Source organism: Melanostigma gelatinosum, assembly GCF_949748355.1.
Source record: "Melanostigma gelatinosum genome assembly, chromosome: 22".
Taxonomy (NCBI): Eukaryota; Metazoa; Chordata; class Actinopteri; order Perciformes; family Zoarcidae; genus Melanostigma; species Melanostigma gelatinosum.
Window position 1 is genome coordinate 602,174 of NC_136655.1, and position 13,634 is coordinate 615,807.

General features: G+C 48.6%; 1 protein-coding gene across 1 annotated transcript; it reads left to right on the top strand.

Annotated features, from left to right (window-relative positions):
- Positions 1-2,595: 2,595 nt before the first annotated feature.
- On the top strand, positions 2,596-11,698 carry LOC306796055 (UPF0606 protein KIAA1549; the record flags this gene model as incomplete). The annotated part of the gene is made up of 19 exons (XM_079294834.1): positions 2,596-2,743; positions 3,779-5,008; positions 5,102-5,184; positions 5,354-5,653; positions 5,733-5,928; positions 6,054-6,113; positions 6,188-6,339; positions 6,486-6,663; positions 6,798-6,982; positions 7,059-7,264; positions 7,352-7,491; positions 7,869-8,038; positions 8,584-8,819; positions 8,931-9,066; positions 10,204-10,494; positions 10,574-10,630; positions 10,715-10,838; positions 10,955-11,109; positions 11,474-11,698. 19 exons carry the CDS (start codon positions 2,596-2,598, stop codon positions 11,696-11,698), a joined length of 4,272 nt encoding a protein of 1,423 aa, XP_079150960.1.
- Between the last annotated feature and the right edge of the window lie 1,936 nt (positions 11,699-13,634).

Here is a 13,634-nt window from a genome sequence, read left to right on the forward strand (position 1 = left end):
AGGATGGTTGAGATGGATCTGGTAGTTAGGGTTAGTTAATCCAGATAACCAGTAGGACCATTTAGATGGATCTGGTAGTTAGGGTTAGTTAATCCAGATAACCAGTAGGACGGTTGAGATGGATCTGGTAGTTGGGGTTAGTTAATCCAGATAACCAGTAGGATGGTTGAGATGGATCTGGTAGTTGGGGTTAGTTAATCCAGATAACCAGTAGGACCATTTAGATGGATCTGGTAGTTAGGGTTAGTTAATCCAGATAACCAGTAGGATGGTTGAGATGGATCTGGTAGTTGGGGTTAGTTAATCCAGATAACCAGTAGGACGGTTGAGATGGATCTGGTAGTTGGGGTTAGTTAATCCAGATAACCAGTAGGACGGTTGAGATGGATCTGGTAGTTAGGGTTAGTTAATCCAGATAACCAGCAGATGAACTGGGTATGTTGAACTCACTTCCTAGTTCCTGGTGACTTTGGTGATCACATTAGTTTCATTCTGGTGCCACAAACCTTAAACTTATAATGCTAACATTAGCATTGTGTCTTCGCTAACATTGGCTAGCTTACAACATAACATGCTAATATAATAACATGCTCACTGTTTTTGGGTCCATTTAGTGCTTTAAGGACTTTCTATGAGGGAAATAAGGACGTTAGTTTTCATATGAGCTGTTTTTATCTGAATGTATAGTTTGTTTGCTTTATGTTAATGACTATGTGCACTTCATGTTAATGATTTGTGTTTAATTTATGTTCATACAGGTCAAACTACTGATACACGTCAGACTGTTGATGTTTTTTATTTGATTTAATATAAATACTTTTATGAGATTTAAACTTATCATTATTTTTGTTAGTTGCACCAGTTACTTCATGTTTATTGTTATGTTTTGTTATGTTTCATGCAAATGAACTCCACACAATCAATACATGTCAAATGATTTGTTTCATGTTATAGAGCCCCAGATGTTGCTTTTTTACTGATTTCAAATTAATAATTAATATAGCTTATATTGCTATGACGAGCTTGGCTTAGCTTTGATGCTAAGCTATCTTACATGCTAACTGTGGCTCTGACAGGAGGACTGAGGTCTTTAAATAGTAAGTGTGCTTTAGTTCCTCTGGGGGGCGCTAGAGTGTGTAAGAAGGTTCCTCCAGGACACCGTAGATCAATGAGTTATTAGCGTTGATGTCATTATTGACAATAAACTGTTGCAGTTTGTGTTTCATACACAAAGACACACATTGATGTGCTTTGTGTGATCTGTGATGGTTCTCATTCAACCGGACTGGTTCTCTCTGAACCTCTGCAGCTGGATTCTCTCAGTCAGACCGGACCCGTCTGAAGTCCAGGTCCCATCAGGGTCCGTCTGCAGAACTGATCCGTGTTCAGCTCTGATAGAGGAACGTGTGTGAGGAGAGACGAAAAGAAGCAAGATGCCGTTTGAATTGTAGATCTGATCCGCTGACGCTCAGCAGCAGCAGGCGGAGCGGGTCGGACCGGTACCGAGACCGGACCGTCCCTGAACGTGACACGGATCCGGGACCGGCACGGACGGGTCCAGATCACCGTTTAGAGGTGAGGCAGACTGCGGACAGAGAGGAGGAAGGAGTGATTCTGCAGCGACCCTCCGCCTCCTCCATCCCCGCGCAGGGAGCGCGCCGCGCGGCTCTGGAGGCGTGACGCGCCCGATCCGCATCTCCAGGATGGCAGGTAGGTCTCCTCTGCCCGACACAATGCATGCTGACGGTGGCCCGGCTCGGCTCGGCTCGGTTCCTCCCTATGAACGGTGTCGGTGGGGGGGTTGGCTGATCCGCGTCGCCGCGGTTCGGCTCGGCCCGGCTCGGCTCGGCCCGGCTCGGCTCGGCTCGGTTGTGGAGGCTCCGGCTGCGGCTCTCAGCTCGTTACAGAGAGAAGGGAGGCGGCTCTGGACCAGGACTACTACCAGGTTCATGATATGGATCAGGGTCGTGGACACGTTAAACCGGTGTTGGACCGGACCGGCCAATTAGGGCACTCTAACCCGGGATGGTGACTGTGGAGCGGGATAAAAGCAGCCGTCATGCCCGGTGTGTCCGCGGAGGACGGACGGGCCGGTGCTCGTTATCTCTCCGGTAATGGGGTCAGAGTGGGAACCGAACCGGGCCTGGTGGAGGCTGAACCGGGCCCGAGCAGGAGATGAATGAAGGAGCAGAGTTTCTGACCTTCGTATTTAAATATGACATATGTTTTATGTATCTATAATACATTATTTTATATATCATATATATGTTATATAATAGTGATATGATGTATATGTACTATATATAATATGTATAAATATACATTTCTTCTGTCTGCATTATGGGATGTCAGATGGTTTGATTGATCAGGAGCTGTACTCACTGATCATGAATAAATAATGATGTATTATCATAGATACCTTTGTCACTTTCAGTATATTTTGACTGTTACTTGTAACAAAGTACTTGTACTCTGTTGTATTAGTACTTTTACTGAAGTAGACCTGAGTACTTGTGTCCCTCCTGGTTCAGGGGGTCCTGACGGCCGCTCGGCTCTCTGTACCGGGATCAGACCGGCGGCCCTTTGAGGACGCTGATGGACCCTGTGATCCCGCGGGGCCCCGGCTCCGGGACCGGGACCGGGATGGACCCCAGAACCTCAGCGTGCAAACGCACACTCGGTGTGATTCTGCTGGTTGCCGGCACGCTGGTTTCCGTGGTGACGTCAAGCTCACCTGCTGCAGGTATGTTTCTGATTTTATCATGATTCAGCAACTTCCTTATACGAGATGTGAGTCTGTTTATAGTTTATATATATATATCTATTTTATATATATATATATATATATACATATACGTATATATATATATATATATACGTATATGTGTGTATATATATATATATATATATATATATATATATATATATATATATACGTATATGTATATATATATATATATACATATACGTGTATATATATATATATATATACGTATATGTATATATGTATATATATATATATATACATATACGTGTATATATATATATATATACGTATATGTATATATGTATATACATATACGTGTATATATATATATATATATACACATACATACATACATACATACATGTGTGTATATATACGTATATGTGTATATATATATATATATATATATATATACATATACGTATATATATATATATATATATATACACGTATATATATATATATATACGTATATGTATATATATATATATATACATATACGTGTATATATATATATATATATATATACACATACATACATACATACATGTGTGTATATATACGTATATGTGTATATATATATATATATATATATATATACGTATATGTATATATACGTATACGTATATATATATGTATATATATACATATATATACATATATATATGTATATATATGTATATATATACATATATATACATATATATGTATATATATGTATATGTATATATATGTATATATATATATATCATATATATAATATGATATAATATGATATAATATTATATAGTGTGTTCTCGTCTCCTCACTGATCCTGAGTGTGTGTGTGTGTGTGTGTGTGTGTGTGTGTGTGTGTGTGTGTGTGTGTGTGTGTGTGTGTGTGTGTGTGTGTGTGTGTGTGTGTGTGTGTGTGTGTTATATATTCTGTTATTTGGTTCGGTCTCCTTAGTTTTGGTCTGGGAAAATACAGTGAAAGTAAATGTTAATTTAACCCTTGTCTTTGCCTCACAGGTGTGCTGGACTTCAACAGGACGGCGGACTCTCCGTCCCGTCCTTCATCACCATCCTCTCCTTCAGGACCCCCGGCCCCCAGCCCTCAGATTTCAGATCACGGTTACCATGGTAACAGCGGTGGCACCGGCGGCTCAGTAGAGGACTCGGACTCTGGCGCTCAGGGGATCCACCTCCTGCTGAGACCTCCAGACCTCCTGTCCCCGAGCCTTCCCCCAGCCCTGCCCCCCCAACAAACCCAGCCCACCCTCACCCCTCCTCCCCCCTGGGAGCAGGACCCCTCCCTGGAGGAAGAAGCATGGGGCTCCGGAGACTACCTGGAGACTCTGTCCTTCATGGTGCCTGACGGAGAGGAGCTGGCTCTGGCCACACCACTACCCGACCACCCCTATGACGAGGACCTAGGTGGCGACTGGGTCTCCTACGACACCGCCTTCCCCGCCCGTCCCACCGTTCCCCTTTCCTCACGCCTCCCTCTCTCACCCTCCTCCTCCACCCCCAGCATCCCGCTGCACACTCGCCCCTCGCATCCGGACGTCTTCCCCAACTGGGACGAGGACTACGACCTGGAGGACATGATGCCTCTGGAGCCGACGGAGCTGCTGCTGCCGGACATGAACAGTATGGAGTACTACACCAACCTGCTGGCCCGGGAGAGGGAGAGAGAGAGGGAGAGGGGGAGACACCAGGACCCGGTGGACTGGACTGACTCCAAACCCCCCATCACTCCCACAACAACACAAACCCACCGTCCCTCTTCATCTTCCTCTCCATCCCCAAGCTCTGGTCCTCCTCCAGAACGGGAGTCCAAGCATCCTCTAGAGGGGCCCACCCCTCCCCTCACCCTCTCACCCACTGTCACGGGTGAGGAGAACCCACCTCCACCGCCAACCACTATAAAAACGGCTTCTCCTCCTGATCTAAAACCCAAAGAACGTGCCCCGGCACCGGGCAGACCCTCTCCTCGTCCTCGTGCCCCTTCCAACACCACCGGCCGGGTGCCTCCCACCCGCCCCGACAGACCAGAGAGGCCTCCAGTGGTCACGGAGAAGCCAGTGAAGGCTCCACCCACCAGGAGCACTACTAAGGCCACAACCACAACCGCACAGATCACAGCCATCAGCCTGACCAGAGCCCCCCCGGTCACGACACCCAGAATGGGCCAGACCTCGCCCACCAGACAGTACCTGTGTAACATCACCAAGCCGGAGATGTACCTGGTCAGAGTAGGTGAGTAGGTCACGTGACAGCAGCGCCGGGTCCTGTATGTCATGTGATCAGAAAGATCTTGATCAGCTGATCCGTTTCTTTGTTCTCCTGCAGTCGGTTCCAAAGGTTCGTCAGCAGGTTTCACTCAAGTCAGATCTCTTCTGAAGAGAGAGTTCAACCGTTCAGTGGAGCTCCAGGTACAAACACCACCTCCTCAACCTCCAACACCAAAAACACCTCCTCCATCACAAACACCACCTAGTTTTAGTTGAGTTATTGATTAGTTGTTCTCACCTATTGTACTTGATTGATTAAAGCTATTGATGTCAGATGATTGACAGCCGTCTGTCTCTGCCGCCTCATCAGTTCCTGAGAACTCCGTCCAGTTTTGCCTTCCGCGTCGTGTCGGGACCGTTGATCTTCACCGCCATGTCGGTCATCAACGCCCTCCGCCAACTGCCACGCGGTTCCGGCCCGGTTCCCACCGTGTCGCCACTCTACACCGTACCTAACCTCAGGTACCAGATCCACTCTGTGCTGCAGTTCGTCCCCGCCCACATCGACGTCAGAGTCTGTAACTTCAGCGAGCGCGTCGAGAGAGGGCTGATGATGGCGTACGCCGAGACGCGCAGACGATCGCACCGTACGGGAAACGTCACCGTACAGGTGAGCCTCTCACCTTCAAAATGAATGAATGAGTCTTTCAAAAGAATCAGCAGCATCTGTACACCTGTGTGTTCTCCAGCTGTTGAACATCTCCATGTCCGTGAGCCGGCCAGCGGCGGCGCCGTCTGAGCAGAAGATTTCCGTCGACATCACCTTTGCGGTGCGTGATGGGCGGGACTACCTGCTGGGGTCAGAGGTCAGCGAACACCTGAGGAAGCTCAGTCTGGTCGAGTTCAGCTTCTACGTCGGATTTCCCGCCCTTCAGATCGCAGAACGTACGAAGTTTGTTTGTACACACGTGTTAATAATGTCATTGTGTTTTTTTACATATGAAATCTATAAATGTGTGAAAAACACACTTTGAAACGTGTTAAATATGTGAATAATGTGTGTTAAACAGCTTTCCACTACCCTGAGCTGAACACGTCTCACCACCTGCGCTCCACCTGGGTCCGTACAGGTGAGAACACGTCTGCTTCAGTCTTTTGGTAGAATTTTCTAGTGTTTACTGTGTGAATGTGTGTTTGTCTTCAGTCCTGTTGGGAGTTCAGGAGCAGATGGTGGCCGAGAAGAGTTTTAAAGCTCGTCTGGAGAGACGTCTGGCGCTGCTGCTGGAGGAGAGTCTGCAGGTCACCAGCAGGAGGCGCTGGAGCAGAGCTACAGCTGTGGGCAACAACAGTCTGCAGGTACATGTACACCTCTATCGACACACCTGTACAGAGATTACAACCTGATGAAAATCAGTGAACAAGAGTTTCTGAATGACACATCAGTGTCTGGTTGGTTCTTCTCTCCTGAATATGTTCATCACCTTTAACCTGTCGTTTCTCAGGTGGTGCGGGTGGCGAGGCTGTCGGGGGCGGAGCGTCCTCTGGAGGTCTTCTACTTCGTGGAGGGTCCAGGTGGTGAGCGGATACCTGCCGAGGCGATGGCGGTCACCCTGAACCGTCTGGACCTTCAGAGAGCCGCCATCGTCCTCGGACACCGCGTCCAGAGGCCAATCGCCCAATGTAAGTCTAGAGAAGTCACCTGTCTCTGTCCTCTCACCTGTCTCTGTCCTGTCTCTCACCTGTCCCTCACCTGTCTCTCTCTGTCTCCCCCCTGTCTCTCACTTCTTTCTCACCTGTCTCTCTCCCATCTCCAGCTGTGGAGACCCTGTCTGTCCCTACAGCGGAGACTCAGAGCAGCAGCATCTGGCTAATCGTCGGTGTGGTCGTCCCCGTCCTGCTCGCTGTCTTCATCATCATCATCCTCTACTGGAAGCTGTGCGGCTCAGAGAAGCTGGAGTTCCAGCCGGACGCCATCAACACCATCCAGCAGAGGCAGAAGGTCAGAGGTCAACAGGAAGTAGTTCTGTCTTTCCTGTCGTCCACGCTAGCAGCTGATCACCGTGTCCTCTTCTCAGCTTCAGGCTCCGAGCGTCAAAGGCTTCGACTTTGCAAAGCTGCACCTGGGTCAGCACAGCAAAGACGACATCATGGTGATCCAGGAGCCCGGCCCGCTGCCGGCCCCCGCCAAGGAGGCCACGCCCTCTGACGGCGGAGACCTCAATACCCCCAAATCTAAAGGCTCGTCCACAAAGGTTGCACGGAACAGCCGCCGCCGGGGCAGGTACCACGCCCAGGTTCAGGTTTCTTTACATGTCTGTAAAAGATCCAAAACAGTCCAAACATTAAACTCCCGTCTCTCATCCTTCAGACTCAGCCCGTCAGACGGAGACTCGTTAGGCAGCGACCAATCGAGCGGCAGAGAATCGGCAGAAGAAAGCACTCGACCTGTGGCCACGCCCAGCGAGGGGAAGCAGCACAGGAAGACGCCAAAAAATGGTCAGAGACACTGTGTGTGTGTGTGTGTGTTAGACAGACAGACAGACAGACAGACAGACAGACAGACAGACAGACAGAGGTTTCCTAGAGATTTACTGTGTCACAAGGAAACCGCTGATTAAGAAGAAAAAACACCTGAGAGGGAGGAGAAGAGAGGAGGAGGAAAGAGAGCAGCAGCAGGAGGAGGAGGTTGAATGAGCTAATCAAATCAGTTTCATGTCTTTTCTTTTTGATACTTCTGGACTGAAGGGAGGAACAAGTTGGGTAAGTTTCTACCTTCATCTCCTGATAGATTAAAGCTAATCATCAATCGATCAGATGTTGATGAGCTGGTGAAGAAGGCGGAGCCTCTGTCTCATACGTGTTATTCTCACATGCCGCTCCTTTAGGCAGCGGTCCAGATGAGCTCCTGTCCTCGTCCTCCATCTTCGACCACGTCGACCGTCTGTCCCGCGGTTCGTCCAACGGGACGCGTCGTCAGGCCAACAAGGTGCAGCTGATCGCCATGCAGCCGCGACCGAGTCCGCCGTCGCACCTGAGCCCCACCCTCACCGAGAAGGTCAGCACAGAGGTGAGACCGCTGCCCCCGATAAAAACTGCACCCAGAAAGACACAGTTCTTGGAGTTGCAATCATCAGGGATTGTTTATTGCGCACAATGACAAGTTCTCAACGAATTGTCAGAGTGCTTATGTCTGGCTTTATGCCTTTGGTGGACTGAACCTTACATTACAGTCAATCAATCAAATCCCTTCGACTGAACCAAAAACGGAACGCATCTGGACTTTTTCCTCTTTGTCTGGGTCAGGCTGACATTTCTGGCAGGTCAAATGATATTTGGCATGATTCTTAACTAATGTCTCTCAGAGGAACTTCATCACAATGTTCTGCTTATCTAAACATGTCCTCATATACGACTTCATTTTCCTGGCATGGCTCTATTAACCACCTCTCACAGTGGCTTCTCTGGGAACAGTTTGGTGGAGATGTTTTTATGCAACCAAATATGCTGGGTTCAACATAACGAGTTATATGAGGATTTTCTTCAACAACGTTTGAAACCGGACTGACTGTTCATCATCGTTCTCCTGTGCTTTTCCTGCAGGTGGCGCTGAGACACAAGTCTGAGATCGAGCACCACAGGAACAAACTCCGGCAGCGCGCCAAGAGGCGTGGCCAGTGCGAGTTTCCCTCGATGGACGACATCATGGACGCATTTGGAGACGGGCCAGTGCAGGGCGAGGTTGCGCAGCGTCTCTACAGCTCCGCCCATGACCACATGGACTGCATCCTGCAGGGCGACAACCACTCACCCCTCACCCCCACCGACTCCAGGAGGAGGTCAGACCTGAGAATCCTGTAGTTAACTCAACTCATATTATTTATTATTTACGATATTCATGAATAAAGCCTGGGCTGGAAAGGCAAAACAGTGTCTTTGTCCCACTCCAGAGGGAGGCGCTCTCCTCGAGGTCGGCGAGCTCAGCCAGGACCCGGAAGTCTTCCTGATACGGACCGAGACCGGCTGCTCACCAATCACAGCGGCACCTACAGGAAATACCCGGGATTCAACAACGTGGCCTACATGGTGAGACGAAAACCAAGTTTAACCAGGTAGCAGTACAGCACCGTCCTTCTGGTGGTTCTGATCCCACATCCATTGAATGAGTTCGACAGGGTAGCATTTTGGTTCCTTTTTTCTTTGTATGGTATATCAATTATTATACAATCCTAATGGCTCTGGACATTGTTGGACTGTCTCTTCAGTTGGGGACAGTTCCTGTGGAGAGGCAGACCGAGGTGGAGGCTCCATTTTTTTAAAGGTGGGATCGGAGTGGGTGCTCCGATTATCGGGCTATCACACTGCTCGGCTTCACCCAGGAAAGTTTATTCGACGGTTCTGCAAAGGAGGCTGTGACCGATTGTTGAACCTCAGATCCAGGAGGAGCAATGTGGACTTCGTCCTGGACGTGGACCAGCGTACTAGCTCTTTACCCTTACAGGTCTGTTGAAGGGGTCATGAGAGTTTGCCCATCCAGTCTACATATGTTTTGTGGACTTGGAGAAGGCTTACGACCGTGTAACCTGAGTAGTCCTGCATCAATATTGGGTACCAGGGTCTTTGCTACGATCCATCCGGTCCTTGTATGACCAAAGTGAGAACTGTGTCCGTCTACTCCCAACAAAATCGATCATGTTTTCAGTGTTGGACTCCACCAGGGTCGTTCCTTGTCCCATACGGATCTTGTTTCTAAATTGTCATGGACAGGAGTTCAAGGTGCAGCCGGGGGAGGAGGGTCTTCGGTTTGAGGACCTCAGAATTGAGTCTCTGCTCTTTGCAGATGATGTGGTTCTGTTGGTTCCTTTAGAACGTGACCTTTAGCAGCATCAGGGCAGTCATCTTAGTCAAGCGTGAGAGTCAAATGTAGCGTGAGATAGACAGGTGGTTTGGTGTGACCTCAGCAGTGAGGCGGTTTGGACTTGTGATCAGGATCCTCCTGGCCCCGGGGTAGACCCAGAACAACCTGGAGGGATTATACTGTATATCTCATGTGGCCTGGAAAGGCTTCGGGGTCCAGAAGGACATCTGGAAGTCCCTCCTAAGCCTGCTGTCCTCAGGACTCTGCCCAGGATAAGCGGATAGAAATCGGATGGATGGATGAAATAAATGTAAATAATGATTTGGAACACACTAAACACTTTCTCTTAATTCTCTTTTCTCTAGTCGGACCCTGACCTTCCCCCGGACCACAGCAGCCCCTCTCCTACTGACGAGGTGTTTGACTCAGCCCCGCCCCCCTATATGCCCCCCCAGCCCTCAATCGAGGAGGCACGGCAGCAGATGCACTGCCTTCTGGATGACGCCTTCGCCCTGGTGTCGCCGTCCTCGCAGGGCAGCGCCGGGCTGAGCGGGGTAAGCCCCGCCCTGCCCAGCCCCTCTCCCCAGCCCCCCCCCTCCCCAGGCAGGCAGTGGGGCTCTTACCCAGCTGCCCCCTCCCAAAGCCCCTTCTCTGCTGTGAGTGTGTCAGACATTTTCAGTCTGTCATGACTCCATGTTCAGTTTTCATTTTCCTCTTCCTTCGTTATTTCTGCAGAGATACGCAGAGCTGGGAATGGCTCCAACATCAGTCCAGGGCCTGCTGCATAGGTCAGTGTCAGTGCAATTTAAAACCAGGTCCATGTCTGCAATCTGGACCTGAACCAGTGCTGATTATCTGTGTGTTTCATACAGGCAGGGTCTAAGCTCAACAGGGTATGTTTCTACTGGAGAACAGCTGCAGGAGTCGGTTTACTCCAGTAGAGGGCCGTACGAGGACCCCCCCTCCTCGTCCAGACCACGACCTGTAGGGGGAAGCACAGGTACAGTCATCTGCATACGCAGTACATTGCTGATTTTGACATCCTGCTACACTGAAACTCAACACCACATAAATACATGTTTCTCTTCCTCTTCTGTCACATTTATTGACCTCCAGGTGCGCAACTCCACCATTTGACCCAGGTGGGTTTGTCCAGTCAGATTGGCGCATACCCAGGGGTGGGTCGCAGCATGTCTGGTCCCACTGGCTCCAGCTGGAACCAGCAGCACTCAGACCAGGACCTTTCCAGACCAGGAACCAGCAGAGAGAGTGTGAGTCTATAGTGGGGAGCAGTAAAATCAAGAGTCCAGGCTAGACATGCCTGTCAAGATAAATCCTTTCGATTCCAATCCGGAAACAGTGCTGAGCAGTCCATGCAGACCAGTTCAGATAAGTACTGATCAAACCAGTCCAGTCTAGAGCAATTGAAGCAAGTCAAGACTAGTCCGTGCCTTAAGACCCTGCTGACCCTCATGTTGTTCAGTTACAAGTCTACTAAGGATGGTATCTGTTAAACAACAACTAATGTCGGTTGTCATCAATTTCTTTGCAGTTTCTCTTCATGTCTTTTATCTGGATCTATTTTCTGGTCTTGGCCTCACCCTCTGTCTCTCTCTCTCTCCCTTTGTCCTACAGGTGCTGTCGTTTCCTGAGTTCTCCTCTTCCTCTGTTTTCCAGATGCCCAGCTCCTCGTTACAGGACCCATCGGCTCCACCTCTCCTGCTGACCTCACCTACTCCAGAGTACCCGCCAGAGGACGCCTCACCCTCTGCCCACACCTCTGCCTCCCTTATAAAGGCTATCAGGGAGGAACTGCGACGTCTGGCCCAGAAACAGACTGCAGTGACCAGCTACCCTTAGACTGGTCTGGACCTGTTTGGATCAAAACAACTGGTTTCAACCAATATTGTTTTAAACCACTTAGAGCCTGTAAAGACTGGATTAAAACCCTATAACTAACTGATCCACATTCTGGACTCTCTTGAGCTAATCTACGTCTGTGCCGCTAAACCCAAAATTACTTTGGACCACAATCCACGCCTGAAAAAAAAGACAGTGTCTCCTGACTGAATGACCTCCGGTACTTTACAGGGTCCCGTCTGTCTGTCCGTCATCCTTCAGCTCAGTGCTTCATTAGACATTAGGGTTTGACTCTTCACATTTCCATTAAAGTGCTTCCTGGAGTGGATCATTCGATGATCATCCTTCCTAAACCTCCAGAGTAGATCATCCATCTTGACCTTCTGGAGTGGATGGTTGCTCCCAACCTTCTGGAAGAGATGATCCCTCTGGGATTGATGATTAGATGGTCCTTCCTGGCCTTCTGGAGCAAATCATCCCTCTTGACCCACTGGAGTCGACTGTCCTTCTGGAGTGGATGGTTGCTCTCGACCATCTGAAGGGAATGGTCCCCCCATGACCTTCCAGCATGGATCATCCCCCCCTGGAGTCCTACAGTGGATGCTCCCTTCTGGCCTTCTGAAGTGGACTTTCCCTTAACTTCTAGAATAGACCCTCCCCCAAGATGGTCTTGAGTGGAACATCCTTCCTGACCTTCCTGGAGCAGATGGTCCCTCCTGACCTTCTAGGGTAGTTCATCACTCCTGGAGTTGTTTAGTCTCTCTTGAAGTTTTGGAGCATGTCCTTCCAGAGTGGCCATTTAGTCCTGAAAATCTGGAATGCATCATCTCTCCTGACCTTCCATAATGAATGATTCCTACTGGAGTGAATGGTCCCTCCTGACCCTCTGGAGCAGATCATCCCAGAAGATTGCCCCTCATGACCCACTGGAGAGGATGGTCCCTCTTGAAATTCTGGAGTGGATCATTCATTTGGAACTCCTGAAGAGACTCATCTTTTCGTACATTCTGGATGGATCTTCCTTCCAGAACTTCCGGAAGTCTATGGTCCCTCCTGACCTTCTGGATTCAGTCGTCCCTCCAGAAGTTCTGAAGTCGATTGTCACTCTGGACCTTCTGTGGTGCTAATCGCCAGCCTCATAGCATCTCCTCATTGACCACTTATTGCCTTCCACACTCCCATCAGCCACAGGGATCAGGTCTCCGTTCATAAACCATATCAATGAGGTCTTTGGACTGTCAACAGCTGGAGGTGGCGTACAGTTCTTACGGCAAGGAGACGCAAAACAGGGAAAAAGTATATATAAATATCTATAAGAATTAATATGAATATCTGTAAAGAGATAGAATCCCAATGAGCACAATATTAATGTAAGAGTTATTGTTGGAGTATTGAGATGTTACTTATTTTTCTTGCTTCTATATGAAAGTATACTTTAAATATTTTTAATTTGATCAAAAAAAAGACCTAACTACTGTTCTATGGTTGTAATCTTCTTGTGTTTGAGCTCTCTGTAGACTTTGAGCCGGTGCTTGTGGAGACGTTGCTTAGCGTAGCTGCTCGCTCGTGTGTTCGTGTATCGGTGGCATTGGAAAAAAAATAATTGCGCCAATACTAATTGCTTTGATATCAAGTTTTTTTCGTTGCTGATTTGTTGCATCCATCAGTGTATGGGCAGAACGCGATAGATGAGTTAATCACCTCACAGATGGGTAAAAATAAACGGGGAAACCAGTCGTTCATCTCAACCAGAAACTAAAGGTACACATGAGTTCACCCTAGAGGACGAAATGTTAATTGCACACAAGAAAAAAGATAGTTACCACTAATTGAAAGTTGTTTAGTGTAGGAGTGAGAGGAGATACCCTGAAAACCTCTTTTTGTCAGCCTAGTGGGTCGCCAGGGAAACAAAATGGGACCCAGGGCAGAACCTTGG